At 42.1% G+C, this 15,912-nt stretch overlaps 1 protein-coding gene across 1 annotated transcript in view; it reads left to right on the top strand.

Annotated features, from left to right (window-relative positions):
* LOC113892402 (antigen WC1.1-like) overlaps positions 1–15,912 on the top strand; it is a 136,112-nt gene that overhangs the window by 39,422 nt on the left and 80,778 nt on the right. The window contains 1 exon segment of the mRNA XM_027541222.1: positions 9,670–9,990. Coding sequence (XP_027397023.1) covers positions 9,670–9,990 — 321 coding nt within the window.

The following is a 15,912-nucleotide window of genomic DNA, read 5'->3' as shown; positions in this document are numbered from 1 at the left end:
TTCCAGCCTGTTAGTCAACCAGCCCAGCATTTCGCATGGTGTACTCTGTATATAAGTTAAATAAACAGTGTGGCAATATACAGCCTTGATGTACTCATTTCCCACTTTTGAACCAGTCTGTTGTTTTGTGTCCAGTTCTAACTGTTGCTTCTTTCCTGCATACAGATTTCGTGGAGACAGGTAAAGTGGTCTGATAATCCTATCTCCTTAAGGGTTTTCCATAGTTTGTTGTGATCCATACAGTCAAAAGTTTGAGCATAGTCAATGAAGTAGAAGTAAATATATGTCTGGAATTACCTTGTTTTTTCTATGATTCAATGGATGTTGGCAATTTGTCTCTGGTTCCTCTGCCTTTTCTAAATCCAGCCTGTACATATGGAAGTTCCCAGTTCATGTACTGCTGAAGCCTAGATTGAAGGATTTTGAGTATTACCTTGCTAGCATGTGAAATGAACACAATTGTATGGTAGTTTGAACATTCTTTGGCATTGCCCTTCTTTGGAATTGGAATGAAAACTGACCTGTGGCCATTGCTGAGTTTTCCAAATTTGCTGACATATTGAGGGCAGCACTTTAACAGTATCATCTTTTAGGATTTTAAATAGCTCAGCTGGAATTCCATCATCTCCATTAGCTTTGCTCATAGTAATGCTTTTAAGGTCCACTTGATTTCACACTCCAGGATGTCTGATTCTAGGTGTGTGACCACACCACCTTGGTTACCTGAGTCATGAAAACCTTTACTGTAGATTCCTTCTGTGTATTCTTGCTCTCTCCTCTTAATCTCTTCTGCTTCTGTTAGGTCCCTGCTGTTTCTGTCCTTTATTTTGCCCATCTTTGTTTGAAATATTCCCTTAGTATCTCTGATTTTCTTGAAGAGATCTCTAGTCTGTCCCATTCTATTGTTATCCTCAATTTCTTTGCATTGATCTCTTAGGAAGGCTTTCTTATCTCTCCTTGCTATTGTCTGAAACTGCATTCAGTTGGGTATGTCTTTCCCTTTCTCCTTTGTTTTACACGTCTCTTCTGTTCTCAGCTCTTTGTAAGGCCCCCTCAGACAAACACCGCCTTCTTGCATTTCTTTTTCTTGGAGGTAGTTTTGGTTACCACCTCTTTTAAGATGTTATGAACCTCTTTCCATAGTTCTTCAGGCACTCTGTCTACTAGATATAATCCCTTGAATCTATTCATCACCTCCACTGTATAATCATACGGGATATGATTTAGGTCATACCTGAATTGTCTAGTGGTTTTGCCTACTTTCTTCAAGTCTCATTTTGCAATAAGGAGCTAACATTCTAAGTCACAGTATGCCCCAGGTCATGTTTTTGATGAGTGTATAGAGTGTCTCTGTCTTCAACTGCAAAAATATAATCAATCTGATATTGGTATTGACCACCTGGTGATGTCCACGTATAGAATCATCACTTGTGTTGTTGGAAGAGTGACTAGAAAAAGAATTTTGAATATCACAAAACAGTAGTGGTGTTTATATCTGTGATGTGTCTCGAAATTAATTGATTTTTATATGTGTTTCCTGAGTTGTTCCACTTAAACCCTCTATGGTTAGTTTTAGTTCAGTCAGTTCAGTTCAGCCGTTCAGTCATGTCTGACTCTTTGCAACCCCATGGACTAGCTCACCAGGCCTCCCTGTCCATCACCTACTCCCGGAGTTTCCCTTGTGGTTCAGCTGGTAAAGAATCTGCCTGCAATGCGGGAGACCTGGGTTCGATCCCTGGGTTGGGAGCATCCCCTGGGGAAGGGAAAGGCTACCCACTCCAGTATTCTGGCTTGGAAAATCCCATGGACTATACAGTTCATGGGGTCGCAAAGAGTTAGACATGACTGAGCGACTTTCACTTTCATGTCCATTGAGTCAGTGATGCCATCCAACCATCTCCTCCTCTGTCATCCCCTTCTCCTCCTGCCTTCAATCTTTCCCAGCATCAGGGTCTTTTCAAATGAATCAGCTCTTCCCATCAGGTGGCCAAAGTATTGGAGTTTCAACTTCAGCATCAGTCTTTCCAATGAAGACCCAGGACTGATCTCCTTTAGGATGGACTCGTTGGATCTCCTTGCAGTCTGAGGGACTCTCCAGAGTCTTCTCCAACACCACTGTTCAAAAACATCAACTCTTCAGTGCTCAGTTTTCTTTATAGTCCAACTCTCACATCCATACATGACCACTGGAAAAACCATAGCCTTAACTAGACGGACTTTGTTGGCAAAGTAATGTCTCTTCTTTTTAATAAGCTGTCTAGGTTGGTCATAACTTTCCTTCCAAGAAGCAAATGTCTTAATTTCATGGCTGCAGTCACCATCTGCAGCGATTTGGCCCCCCCCCCAAAAAAAGTCTGGGTCTGTTTCCACTGTTTCCCCATCTATTTGCCACGAAGTGATGGGGCCTGATGCCATGATCTTAGTTTTCTGAATGTTGAGTTTTAAGCCAACTTTTTCACTCTCCTCCTTCACTTTCACCAAGAGGTGCTTTAGTTCTTCTTTGCTTTCTGCCATAAGGGTGATGTCATCTGCATATCTGAGATTATTGGTATTTCTCCCAGCAATCTTGATTCCAGCTTGTGCTTCATCCAGTCCAGCATTTCTCATGATGTGCACTGCATATAAGTTAAATTAGCAGGGTGACAATATACAGCCTTGACATACTCCTTTCCTAATATGGAACCGGTCTGTTGTTCCATGTCCAGTTCTAACTGTTGCTTCTTGATCTGCATATGGATTTCTCAGGAGGCAGGTCAGGTGGTTTGGTATTCTCATATCTTGAAGATGGTTAGGTATCTACCTATGGTTAGGTATCTGTCATCAATTCTGGATATTTCTCAGCCAATATTTGTTAAATATTGCATCTATTCAATTCTCTTTCCTTTATTGTATCTCTGTGTTTCTCTTCCTCTCTTCCTCTAAATATTTCAATTTAACTTATTTTAAACTTCTTTCACCATTTTCTGTCTCTATTTTTTTTTTCTGTATTTTTCTTTCTTTGCTCTCTGCAGTATTTCAGGTAATTTCTTAAGAGTTTTTATTCACTTATTATTTCTGATTTTTCATGAGGGTAATCTAATACAAATGTTTTAATTTCAAGAAGTATATTTCTCATACATAGAGTTAAGCTTTAAATATTTTTCTATGCATTTTTTTAGTCTCCTGAAGATTCTTCAACAGTAAACTTTTATTTATTTTTTTTTTGCAAATTATTGAAATTCTTTATTTTTGATAGAATTTCTATATTTATTTACCTATATTGATTTCATTATTGTGGTGTACTTATAAAATGATTTCATTATTTTTGTGTAATTATAAAATGACTGAAAGTCTATTTTAAAATAAACATCTTTCTACAAAATATAAACAGCATTATCTATTTTCATTAATGCAAAAACATCTTTCTTTATATTCAGTTCCTAAGCATTATAAAATGAACAAAATGTTTTAAACTTTTATTTCTTTAAGTATATGCATGTGCTCAGTTGCTCAGTCCTGTCTGACTCTGTGCAGCCCCTTGGACTATAGCCTTCTAGGCTCCTCTGTCCTTGTAATTCTCCAGGCAAGAATACTGGAGTGGGTGGCCATTCCCTTCACCAGGGGATCTGTCCGACCCAGGGATCAAACCTGAGTCTCTTGCACCACCTGCATGGCAGGCAGATTCTTTATCACTAGCATAACCTGAGAAGCCCTAAATATAGTGCGTGTGGATGTTATATATCCTAGTGTGTGATATATGTGATATGAGAAGTCTCTGTCTCTGCTTCAGTAGTTTCCCTTGGTTTGTGTTAATGGACCTTGGTTTCTTTGTGCCCTGTTTTTTATTGACAATATACTGGTTATTTTATTTATTAAAAATGTGTATAGTGGTAATTGAGAGTTAAGTTGAAGGTAACTTACTAAAGAAGGAGATTCATATTTATTTTGTCGTGATTTTATGGTATTATCAATAGTGGGCCACATTCATACAAGTGCTAAAATGGATTACCTGGAAATCCAGAGATTCAAACTCTGAATCTAAATCCATGCAAGTCTATTTCAGCTGGTGTTTAGCTTATTGTGGAGAGTGCCTTCTGTTGGATTCTCATCTGCATGTGGGTTTGGGATTTGATTTTACCTCCTCACCATCAAGGGCCATAAAAACCCACACGTTTTCCTGAATGGCCTAGTATCCTTAGGGAAAACAACTTTCCCTGCTCATGTGTGCCAGTGACTTTTGATTTTACCTGCAGATTTGGCCTGATTTTTTATTCCTATCTTAGAGGTGTTTAATGCTTTTCAGATAATTTTTGGTGAATTTCTTCCACTTTCTTTTTCAATAGAAAAAATGCTCTAAATAAGCAAGCCTACCTTTATGAAGAAAATCTCCTGGAACTTATCATCGTACTGAAATCATCTATTTGTTTGTATCATCAACTAGGTAAAAGGCCCATGAAGGCAGGAACATGGTTTTACCTTTTTCTGCATTTACAGCAGAGGATGTGCCTTCTGAAATAATTTTACTATTAATAATAGCAGGTTTTTGTGTACATTTAGGATCCTATTTAAATCCTTTACTCTCACCTCAATGTCAGATATCTAAGAAAATCTCTGAGTAAGCATCACAGATTGTTTCCCTGTGTTTACTGTCTCCTTTACCTCTTCCCCATGTAGCTGTATTTCCTCCCTAGAAAGAGCCTCCCCAAGTCTATGGAGAGAACTGTGTCCCTCCAAAATGTATATCTAAAAGCTCTAGTTGCAGAGTGATAGAGCATTGGAGACAGGGTCTTTAGGAGTAACTGAGGTTAAATTAGGCCATACAAATGCAGCCTTAATCCAGTGGGAGCATTATAAGAAGAGAAGAGGCACAACTGTCTCCCTCTTCCGGGTGCCTATGCTCCAGGTATGGCCAGGGGAGCACACAGTGAGGCAGCTGTCATCAGCAAGCCAAGAGAAGAGGACTCAGAATGAGCACTACTTGGCGGCATTTGATCTTGGGCTTCTCAACCTCTAGAACTTGATAAGATAAATGCATTTTTGCTGTTTAACCAGTCAGTCTGTGGTATCTTGTTGTTGCCGCCTGCCTGAGCCAATAGGATCTTCTCCAGTTCAGCATTTCCCCAGATGTTCCCTCTGTGATGCACCACTTCTGTTTCCACAGTGAGAGCACATGGGGGCAGGGTGGAGACCTGAGCAGTGTGAATGGTGCCCCATGGACCACGTCTCCTTAGATTATGAAAAAAATTCTCATTTTCTGAATCAAATTCAAAGGTGCTTGGGATGATTAAAGGTCTCAGTAAAGTCACTTCTCGCTTTCCTACAAACAAGCAGGAGCCTGGGGCACTGACTGAGAACCTTATGTGGCAGAGAGAGGTGGTTTGGGCCCCACTTCCAGGTGGGACCAGACAGCAGACCTGGTCACAGAGGAAGAACTCTCATCTGGATGAAGTAGTTAAGGCTCGTGTATAAACCTCCAACTTGTTCACCCCTGTCTTCTGACTCTGGAGGGAAGCCCTACATAAGTTATGTCTGTGCAAAAATTACTACTGAATTTGGCAGCTTAAGTCAGGAAACATCCAATATCTCCTACTTTGTGCAGGCCAATAATTGACATGACCTACCTGGGTCCTCTGACTCAAGATGTCTCACAAGGATGCCATCATCTGAGGGTTCAACCAGGGGTGATAATTGTCAAATGTACTTGACTGGATGTTAGCAGCATTTTGGTGGACTATTGATCTGAGAGCCTCAGTCCCTGGCTGGCTGTTGGCTAGAGGCCTGTGTCCTTTCCTTGTCATGGGGTTCTCCCATAAGAAGGTAACAAAGTGGCAGCGGGCTTAATCAGAACAAGAGAGAGAGAAAGATAGAATCACCAGGGGAAACAGTCATCTTAAAGCCTAATCTCTTAAGTGACTTCTCATTACTTCTGCAAAATTTATTTGTTAAATATATGTTACTATGTCAGAGAAGGCAATGACACCCCACTCCAGTACTCTTGCCTGGAAAATCCCATGGATGGAGGAGCCTGGTAGGCTGCAGTCCAATGGGGTCGCACAGAGTCGGACACGACTGTAGTGACTTAGCAGTAGCAGCATGTTACTATGTACAATTGGGTTTGTGGGGATTACAGAAGGACGTGAACACCAGGTGAAAGGAATAATGGGATACTTTAGAGGCTGTTATCACAGCCTCTATGACTGTGACCCCAATGGACTGTAACCTGCCAGCCTCCTCTGTCCATGGAATTCTCCATGCAAGAACTAGAGTAGTTGCCAGTCCCTTCTCCAGGTATTGTCCCTGACCCAGGGTTCAAATGTGAGTCTCCAGCATTGCAGGAATATTCTTTACCATCTAAGTCACCAGGGAAGCCCATGCTGGATGAGATGTTCCCTATGGATAGGGAAGAAGAGAGAGGATACCTCCCTGGATCCCAGGCCATGACCTGTAACTGAGACAGGGAAGCTGGGTCCTAGTAGCCTTGGGCACATCTATAGGGAAGGCAGCATCCAGAGTCTCTGAAAGCCTGTCCTCAGTGGTGTCCCTGGAGCTGGTTCTACAGGCTCATGAGAAACACCTGGTGCCCCCCTTCTTGTTCCAGGTTCAGTGATGGCTTAGGCTCTAAGCTCCCAGGTTCATTGGGAGCTTAGAGTTGGCTACAGTAGGAATATTCATGCCACAGAAATCAACAAATGCTACCCACAGGGATTTTTTTCAGAGCTCAGAGTATTTATTTTTCAATTTATTTGAGCACACCATGGTCTCCTAAAATATCTCCTGTGTCCATGTCCCTCTGCAGTTCTGGAAGTGAGGCTGAAGGATGGAGCTCACCGCTGTGAGGGGAGAGTGGAAGTGAAGCACCAAGGAAAATGGGGCACAGTGAATGATCACAACTGGAGCATGGAGGCAGCAGCTGTGGTGTGCAGACAGCTGGGGTGTGGAGCTGCCATTAATGCTCCCAGAGGGGGTCATTTTGGAGCAGCGATTGGCCCCATTTGGTTTCAGTATCTTTACTGCAATGGGACAGAATCATTGATCATGGAGTGTAATTATCCTACGCTTAAAGATCGTCATCCTGAGGGCCTTTCCCATGACCAGGATGCTGGAGCAGTCTGTTCAGGTAAGTCCTGTCTGGTCTGGGACGGGATCTCCAGCAGGAAAGGCTTCAGTCTCTTTCTGGGAATAGCACAAGAATATGGATCACAGCCTTTAGTACATTCTTGGATGAAGACTCCATTCACACAGTGATTCCTTGAACATTAAGTGCTCAAAGGATCATAAGGACTTGCTTGGTCCTGGAGAAAAAGTTTCCAGACCCATAGTCCCTGGTCCCTCCACTCTCAGTGATGTGTCATAGGGAGCAGGAGGGTGAGCTCAAATGTTTCATACATGTACAGCTTCTGGGTTGGACCTCTATGAATTAGGTTCTTGATGGTAGCTTGTTGTATTCTTTTATGAGATGATCAGACAAGTGTGGTTATAAGAGGGGATAGAAGAGATGTGCAGGATAATATAGTTTATTATACTCACAATTCCTAGACAGTATTATCATGTAGATACATGGGGAAGGTGCAAACAGAACAGGCTCAGTGACATAGCAGTGACACAAAATAGAGAGTGAAAACCCATGGAGATGTGACAATACTTGGACATGGGGTGTAATTACACTATGAAAAGTTGTGAGGGCATTTCTTGGGTGCATTAGAAGGTCACTTGGTCAGAAGGGGTATTGTCAGGGGATACTCTCATCACACTGGTGAGGCTGAAGGAAAATGTGAAGTTTGACAGTTACAACACAGAAGATGGAGCAAAAGTAAGGGTAGTGAGGTTAAGAGAACTTGAAACATAATGAGGACTCAATCCTGTCTAAATGCATTTGAAATGAGCCAAGTTAGAAACTAGAATGTGATTGGGTGGCACAACTTTTGCCAGAGATGTTCCTAGTTGTTATCAGAGTGTTTGATGAATTGCCCAGCACATTAATCCCACCAGAATAGCTGGAATTGAGGAGGAAATGATCAGATATCTCAACAAGTTCCCTAATTGAGGTAGTTGGTTTTTAAAAAAAGACCATGCCGGATCTGGGATGGTGGGACAGAGGAGCCCTGAGGACACCTGCAGTAGGTCCTTAGCTGCCACAATCAGCTCCTGGGTGTGATGCTGGGAAAGATTATTGGAAAACTGATCTTCTCAACCTTCAGAACTCTGATATGATACAAGAATGTCTGTTCTTTAATCAGCCAGTCTGTGGTATTTTGTGGTATGTGCCAGCCTGAACCTTCTAACACATCAGGATTTTCCCCTGTTCAGAACTTCTCCAGATGGTTCATCTTTGATTCACAACACCTGTTTCCAGGCTGAAGCAAATGGGGCCTGAATGTAGACCCAAGCAATGTGAGTGGTGCCCCAGAGACCATGTTTCATTAAATTGTAAGAAAGATTCTCATTCTCTGACCAAAATTCAAAGCTAGAGGAGCTGATTCAAGGTCACAGCAAACTCACTTCTCAGTTCCTGAAAGGAAAGCAGGAACCTGGGACGCTGGGTGAGAACCTGATGTGCCAGAGAGAGGTGGTTTGGGTCCCAGTTACATATGGGACCAGACAGCAGACCTGGTCACACAGGAAGAAGTCTCATCTGGATGAAGCCGTGAAGGCTCACAAACCTCCAGCTTGTTCACCCCTGTCTTCTGACTCTGGAGGGAAGCCCTAAATTAGTTATGTTGTGCAACAGCAACAAATTACTGCTGAACTTGGCAGCTTAATGCAGCAAAAACCTAGTATCTCACACTTTCTGTGGGGCAGGAATGGACGTGACTTACCTGGGTCCTCTGACTCAGAATGTCTACATGGATGCAATCATCTGAAGGTTCAACCTGCGGTGGATACTGTCCAAACATACTCACCTGGATGTTGGAAAATTTCAGTACTTGGTGGACTACTGAGATGAGAGCCTCAGTCTCCAGGTGGCTCTTTGCTGGATACCTGGCTCCATTCTTTGTCACACGTGTCTCTCCAAAGTAGCTAGTTTCATCAGAGCAAGAGTGATAGCAAGATAGATAAACAAGGGAAAAACTACTACTACTCATCTTGAAATGTAATCTCTTCAGTGATATCTCATCATATTTGCCAAATTCCATTTTTTTAGATGGACATTACTATGTACATTTGAGTGTGTGGTTACACAAGGACATGAACACCAGGCGACAGGTATAATTGGGACACTTCAGAGCCTGTTACGACAGCCCTCTGTTCCTAAGTTGAATGAGATGCTCCCAGGGGACAGAGAAGGAGAGGGAGGATTCCCCTCTGGATCTGGGGCCATGAGCTGTAACTGAGATGGAGAAGCTGGGCCCTAGTAGCCTTGGGCACATCTACAGGGAGGGCAGCATCCAGAGTCTCTGAAGGCCTGTCCTTGGTGGTGTCCCTCGAGCTAGTTTTACAGGCTCATGAGTAATACCTGGTGCTGCCCTTCCAGCTCCAGGCTCAGTGATGGCACATTGTGAGCTTAGAGATGGCTGTGGTGGGAATATTTATGTCACAGATAAAGAAATGTTATTCACAGGGATTTGAATAACTTCCCCAGCTTTCCCATCTCAGTTTTCAGAATTCAGGTTTTTTTTTAGTACTTACCAGTATACTGTTCATGATCTTCTAAAATCTCTCCTGTGTCCTGCATCTGTGTCTCTCTTGCAGATCTGGAGGTGAGGTTGAAGGATGGAGCCCACCGCTGTGAGGGGAGAGTGGAAGTGAAGTACCAAGGAGAATGGGGCACAATGAATGATCACAGCTGGAGCTTGGAGGAGGCAGCTGTGGTGTGCAGACAGCTGGAGTGTGGAGCTGCCATTAATGCTTCCAGAGGGGCTCATTTTGGACCTGGGTTTGGCCCCATTTGGTTTCATTATACTTACTGCAATGGGTAAGAGTCAGTGATTATGGCCTGTACTTACCCTGTTCTAAAAGACTATCGTCCTGAGGGTCTTTCCCATGATGGGGATGCTGGAGTAGTCTGTTCAGGTAAGTCCTGTCGGTCTGGGAAGGGATCCACATTAAGAAATGCTTCAGTTTCTTTCCAGAGTGTCTCTGAGATATGGATTACAGCCTTTAGAACATACTTGTGTGAAGTCTCCAATACCGCAGTGATTTCTTAAACATCAGGTCCTCAAAGGAACATAAGGACTTCCTTGGCTCTGGAGAGAAAGGCTCCAGACCCACAGTAACTTGCCCCTCCAGTCCTTGTGATGTGTTTAGGAGGCAGGGTGGTGAGTTCAAATGTTTCATGCAGGTGCAACCTCCAGGTTGGATCTATATGAATTAGGTTTATCAAAAAAGGTAGCTTTTGTATTCTTTCATATGATGGCCAGACAAGTGCAGCTGTAAGAAGGGATACAAGAGAGGTGCAGGCAAACAAAGTTTATAATTTTCACAGATCCTCAGTCAGTTCAGTCCCTCAGTCGTGTCTGACTCTGCGATTCCATGAATCGCAGCACGCCAGGCCTCCCTGTCCATCACCAACTCCTGGAGTTCACTCAGGCTCACTTCCATAGAGTCAGTGATGCCATCCAGCCATCTCATCCTCTGTCATCCCCTTCTCCTCCTGCTCCCAACCCCTCCAAGCATCAGAGCCTTTTCCAATGAGTCAACTCTTCGCATGAGGTGGCCAAAGTACTGGAGTTTCAGCTTTAGCATCATTCCTTCCAAAGAAATCCCAGGGCTGATCTCCTTCAGAATGGACTGGTTGGATTTCCTTGCAGTTCATCAGGTGGGTAATGAGGGGCATAACAATACAGCAGGATCAACCTACCAGTGACGACCAACAGGAGGGAGTGGATACCCATGAACAAGTGACAATACTGGGGGTCAGTGAGGAGTTACACAAGGAAAATGCCTGAAGGGATTTCACTGTGTGCTTGAATGTCACTAGGTCACAGTCAGGGCAGGCAAGAAGGGGAGTTTGTTGCAGGGACTAGTCTAACCATACTGGTGTACCTGCTCACCTGGATGGGGAGCTCACATCCTATTTGCAGGGATGTTGAAGCTGCAGGAAAACCTGAAGTTTGAAAATTACAACACAGAGAATGAAGCAAAACTAAGGGCAGTGAGGATAAGACAATTTGAAGTGATACATAATATGGATTCAATCCTGTCAATGTGTGTTTAACCTGCTACTGCTGCTGCTAAGTCGCTTCAGTCGTGTCTGACTCTGTGCGACCCCATAGACAGCAGCCCACCAGGCTCCCCCGTCCCTGGGATTCTCCAGGCAAGAATATTGGAGTGGGTTGCCATTTCCTTCTCCAATGCATGAAAGTGAAAAGTGAAAGTGAAGTCGCCCAGTCGTGTCCGACTCTTCTCGACCCCATGGACTGCAGCCTACCAGGCTCCTCCATCCATGGGATTTTCCAGGCAAGAGCACTGGAGTGGGTTAGCATTGCCTTCTCCGTGTTTAACCTGAGCCAAAGTTAAAACAAGAATGTGATTGGGTGGTCACAGTGTTTTCCAGAGATGTTCCCAATTGTTATTAGAACATGTGATGAATTTTCCAGGACATAATCCCCACCACAATGGCTGGAATTGAGGAAAATATTATCAGATATCACAGCAAAGTCCCTAATAGAGGTGGTTGGATCTCAGGAAAGGATCTTCCCAGCTGCTGAGGTGGTGGGACAGGGGAGGTCTGAGAACATGTGCAGTAGGTTCTTAGCAGGCACAGCCAATCAGCTCTCTGTGTTTTGTTGGGCAAGATCATTGGAAAAGTGATCTTTTCCAATCTCACCTTTAGTGGATCTTTGCTGATACTCTTGAGTCCACTAAGAAAATTTTTTTCTTTTAAAACTTTTATGGATGTATGACTGACACACAAAAGTGTAAATAACTAATATTTACAACTTGATGAGTTTGGAGATCAGTATACATCTCTGAAACCATTACAACAATCTATGCCACAAACCTGTTCAAGTGTTTTCTTTCATTCTTCTTATTAGAGTACTATCAAAAAAGATTATTTTCAAAGAGCATTTTATTTCAACTAGGAATTTTTGGTTTAAGAAAACTTATTTTTTGGCATTTCAAATATCTGCCCTTATTGTCACAATGTCATAATCATGGTTCCAACTGCAGATAGACTGTGGAAGCATTACAGGAGGCCGTGCCTCATTTTGATAAATAAGCAAGTGAATAAAAATGGATAGAGCTGTTGAAAATTTGAACTATATTGGAGTTTATAATGTTACAATTTTAAGAAAATTTATGTTTTCATATTAATTACAGTTAAGATATGCTTTAAAATATAATAACTCGAGAGTGCTCTGACATTTAAATACTGATTGTGGATTGTACTCCCTGAGCACATTGCTCTAACTTAGGCTCTCATTTTTATACAGTGTTCCAGTTTCTATTAATCTTTTTTTTTTAATGAATTAATTTATTTTTATTGGAGGCTAACTACTTTACAATATTGTAGTGGTTTTTGCCATACACTGATATGAATCAGCCATGGGTATACATATATTCCCCATCCTGAACCCCTCTCCCACCTCCTTCCCCATCCCATCCCTCAGGGTCATCCCAGTGCACCAGCCCTGAGCACCCTGTCTCATGCATCGAACCTGGACTGGTGATTTATTTCACATATGGTAATATATATGTTTCAATGCTATTCTCTCAAATCATCCCACCCTCACCTTCTCCCACAGAGTCCAAAAGTCTGTTCTTTACATCTGTATCTCTTTTGCTATCTCGCATATAGAATCATCATGACCATCTTTCTAAATTCCATATATATGCCTTAATATACTGTATTGGTGTTTTTCTTTCTGACTTACTTCACTCTGTATAAGAAGCTCCAGTTTTGTCCACCTCATTAGAACTGATTCAAATGCGTTTTTTTTTTTTTTTTTTTTAATAGCTGAGTAATGTTCTATTGAGAAATCTGTGTGCAGGTCAGGAAGCAACAGTTAGAACTGGACACGGAACAATAGTCTGTTTCCAAATAGGAAAAGGAGTACGTCAAGGCTGTATATTGTTACCCTGCTTATTTAACTTATATGCAGAGTACATCATGAGAAATGCTGGGCTGGAAGAAGCACAAGCTGGAGTCAAGATTGCCGGGAGAAATATCAATAACCTCAGATATGCAGATGACACCACCCTTATGGCAGAAAGTGAAGAAGAACTAAAGATCCTCTTGATGAAAGTGAAAGAGGAGAGTGAAAAAGTTGGCTTAAAGCTCAACATTCAGAAAACTAAGATCATGGCATCCGGTCCCATCACTTCATGGGAAATAGATGGGGAAACAGTGGCTGACTTTATTTTTGGGGGGCTCCAAAATCATTGAAGATGGTGACTGAAGCCATGAAATTAAAAGTCACTTACTACATTTCTCCAAAGACGAAATACAGATGGCTAACAAACACATGAAAAGATGCTCAACATCACTCATTATCAGAGAAATGCAAATCAAAACCACTATGAGGTACCATTTCATGACAGTCAGAATGGCTGTGATCCAAAAGTTTACAAGCAATAAATGCTGGAGAGGGTGTGGAGAAAAGGGAACCCTCTTACACTGTTGGTGGGAATGCAAATTAGTACAGCCACTATGGAGAACAGTGTGGAGATTCCTTAAAAAACTGGAAATAGAACTGCCTTATGATCCAGCAATCCCACTGCTGGGCATACACACGGAGGAAACCAGAATTGAAAGAGACATGTGTACCCTAATGTTCATTGCAGCATTGTCTATAATAGCCAGGACATGGAAGCAACCTAGATGTCTATCAGCAGATGAATGGATAAGAAAGCTGTGGTACATATACACAATGGAGTATTACTCAGCCATTAAGAAGAATACATTTGAATTGGTTCTAATGAGGTAGATGAAACTGGAGCCTATTATACACAGTGAGGTAAGCTAGAAAGAAAAACACCAATACAGTATACTAACGCATATATATGGAATTTAGAAAGATGGTAACAATAACCCTGTATGCTGCTGCTGCTGCTAAGTTGCTTCAGTCGTGTCCGACTCTGTGCAACCCTGTATACGAGACAGCAAAAGAGGCACTGATGTACAGAACAGTCTTTTGGACTCTGTGGGAGAGGGAGAGGGTGGGATGATTTGGGAGAATGGCATTGGAACATGTATAATATCATATATGAAACGAGTCTCCAGTCTGGGTTTGATGCATGATACTGGATGCTTGGGGCTGGTGCACTGGGATGACCCAGAAGGATGGTACAGGGAGGGAGGAGGGAGGAGGGTTCAGGATGGGGGACACGTGTATACCTGTGGTGGATTCATGTTGATATATGGCAAAACCAGTACAGTATTGTAAAGTTAAAAAATAAAATAAATTAAATTAAATTAAAAAATAAATAAAAGACACTTACTCCTTGGAAGGAAAGTTACGACTAACCTAGACAGCTTATTAAAATGCAGATGCGTCATTTTGTCAACAAATGTCCATCTAGTCAAGGCTATGGTTTTTCCAGTGGTCATGTATGGATGTGAGAGTTGGACTGTGAAGAAAGCTGAGTGCCGAAGAATTGATGCTTTTGAACTGTGGTGTTGGAGAAGACTCTTGAGAGTCCCTTTGACTGCAAGGAGATCCAACCAGTCCATCCTAAAGGAGATCAGTCCTGGGTGTTCATTGGAAGGACTGATGCTGAAGCTGAAACTCCAATACTTTGGCCACCTGATACGAAGAGCTGACTCACTTTAAAAGACCCTGATGCTGGGAGAGATTGAAGGCAGGAGGAGAAGGGGATGACAGAGAATGAGATGGTTGGATGGCATCACCGACTCAATGGGCATGAGTTTGGGTAAACTCTGGGAATTGGTGATGGACAGGGAGGCCTGGCATGCTGTGCTTCATAGGGTCGCAAAGAGTTGGACACGACTGAGCGACTGAGCTAAACTGAACTGAACTGATTCCATTGTGTATATGTACCACAGCTTTCTTATCCATTCATCTGCCGATGGACATCTAGGATGTTTCCATGTCTTAGCTATTGTAATCAGTGCTGCAATGAACATTGGGGTACACGTGTCTCTTTCTATTCTGGTTTCCTCTGTGTGTGTTCTCAGCAGTGGAATTGCATGATCATATAGCAGTTCTATTTCCAGCTTTTAAGGAATCTCCACACTGTTCTCCATAGTGGCTGTACTAGTTTGCATTCCCACCAACAGTGTAAGAGGGTTCCCTTTTCTCCACACCCTCTCCAGCATCTCTTTTTTGCAGACTTTTTGATAGCAGCCATTCTGACAAGTGTAAGATGGTACCTCGTTGTAGTTTTGATTTGCATTTCCCTGATAATGAGTGATGTCGAGCATCTTTTCATGTGTTTGTTAGCCATCTATATGTCTTCTTTGGATAAATGTCTGTTTAGTTCTTTGGCCCAATTTTTGATTGGGTGGCTTATTTTTCTGGAATTGTGCTGCAGAAGCTGCTTGTATATTTTTGAGATTAATTCTTTGTCAGTTGCTTCATTTGCTATTATTTCCTCCTATTCTGAAGGCTGTATTTTCACCTTGCTTATAGTTTCCTTCGTTGTGAAAAAGCTTTTAAGTTTAATTAGGTCCCATTTGTTTATTTTTTATTTTATTTCCATTACTCTGGGAGGTGGGTCATAGAGGATCCTGCTGTGATTTATGTTGGAGACTGTTTTGCCAATGTTTTCCTCTAGAAGTTTTATAGTTTCTGGTCTTACATTTAGATCTTTAATCCATTTTGAGTTTATTTTTGTGTATGGTGTTAGAAAGTGTTCTAGTTTCATTCTTTTACAAGTTGTTGACCAGTTTTTCCAGCACCACTTGTTAAAGAGATTTTCTTTTCTCCATTGTATATTCTTACCTCCTTTGTCAAAGAAGGTGTCCATAGGTGCATGGATTTATCTCTGGGATTTCTATTTTGTTCCATTGATCTATATTTCTGTCTTTGT

The sequence above is a fragment of the Bos indicus x Bos taurus genome, chromosome 5, assembly GCF_003369695.1.
Source record: "Bos indicus x Bos taurus breed Angus x Brahman F1 hybrid chromosome 5, Bos_hybrid_MaternalHap_v2.0, whole genome shotgun sequence".
NCBI classification, from domain to species: domain Eukaryota; kingdom Metazoa; phylum Chordata; class Mammalia; order Artiodactyla; family Bovidae; genus Bos; species Bos indicus x Bos taurus.
Note: the sequence above shows the minus strand (reverse complement) of the source record. Positions and strands in the feature narration are given on the sequence as shown.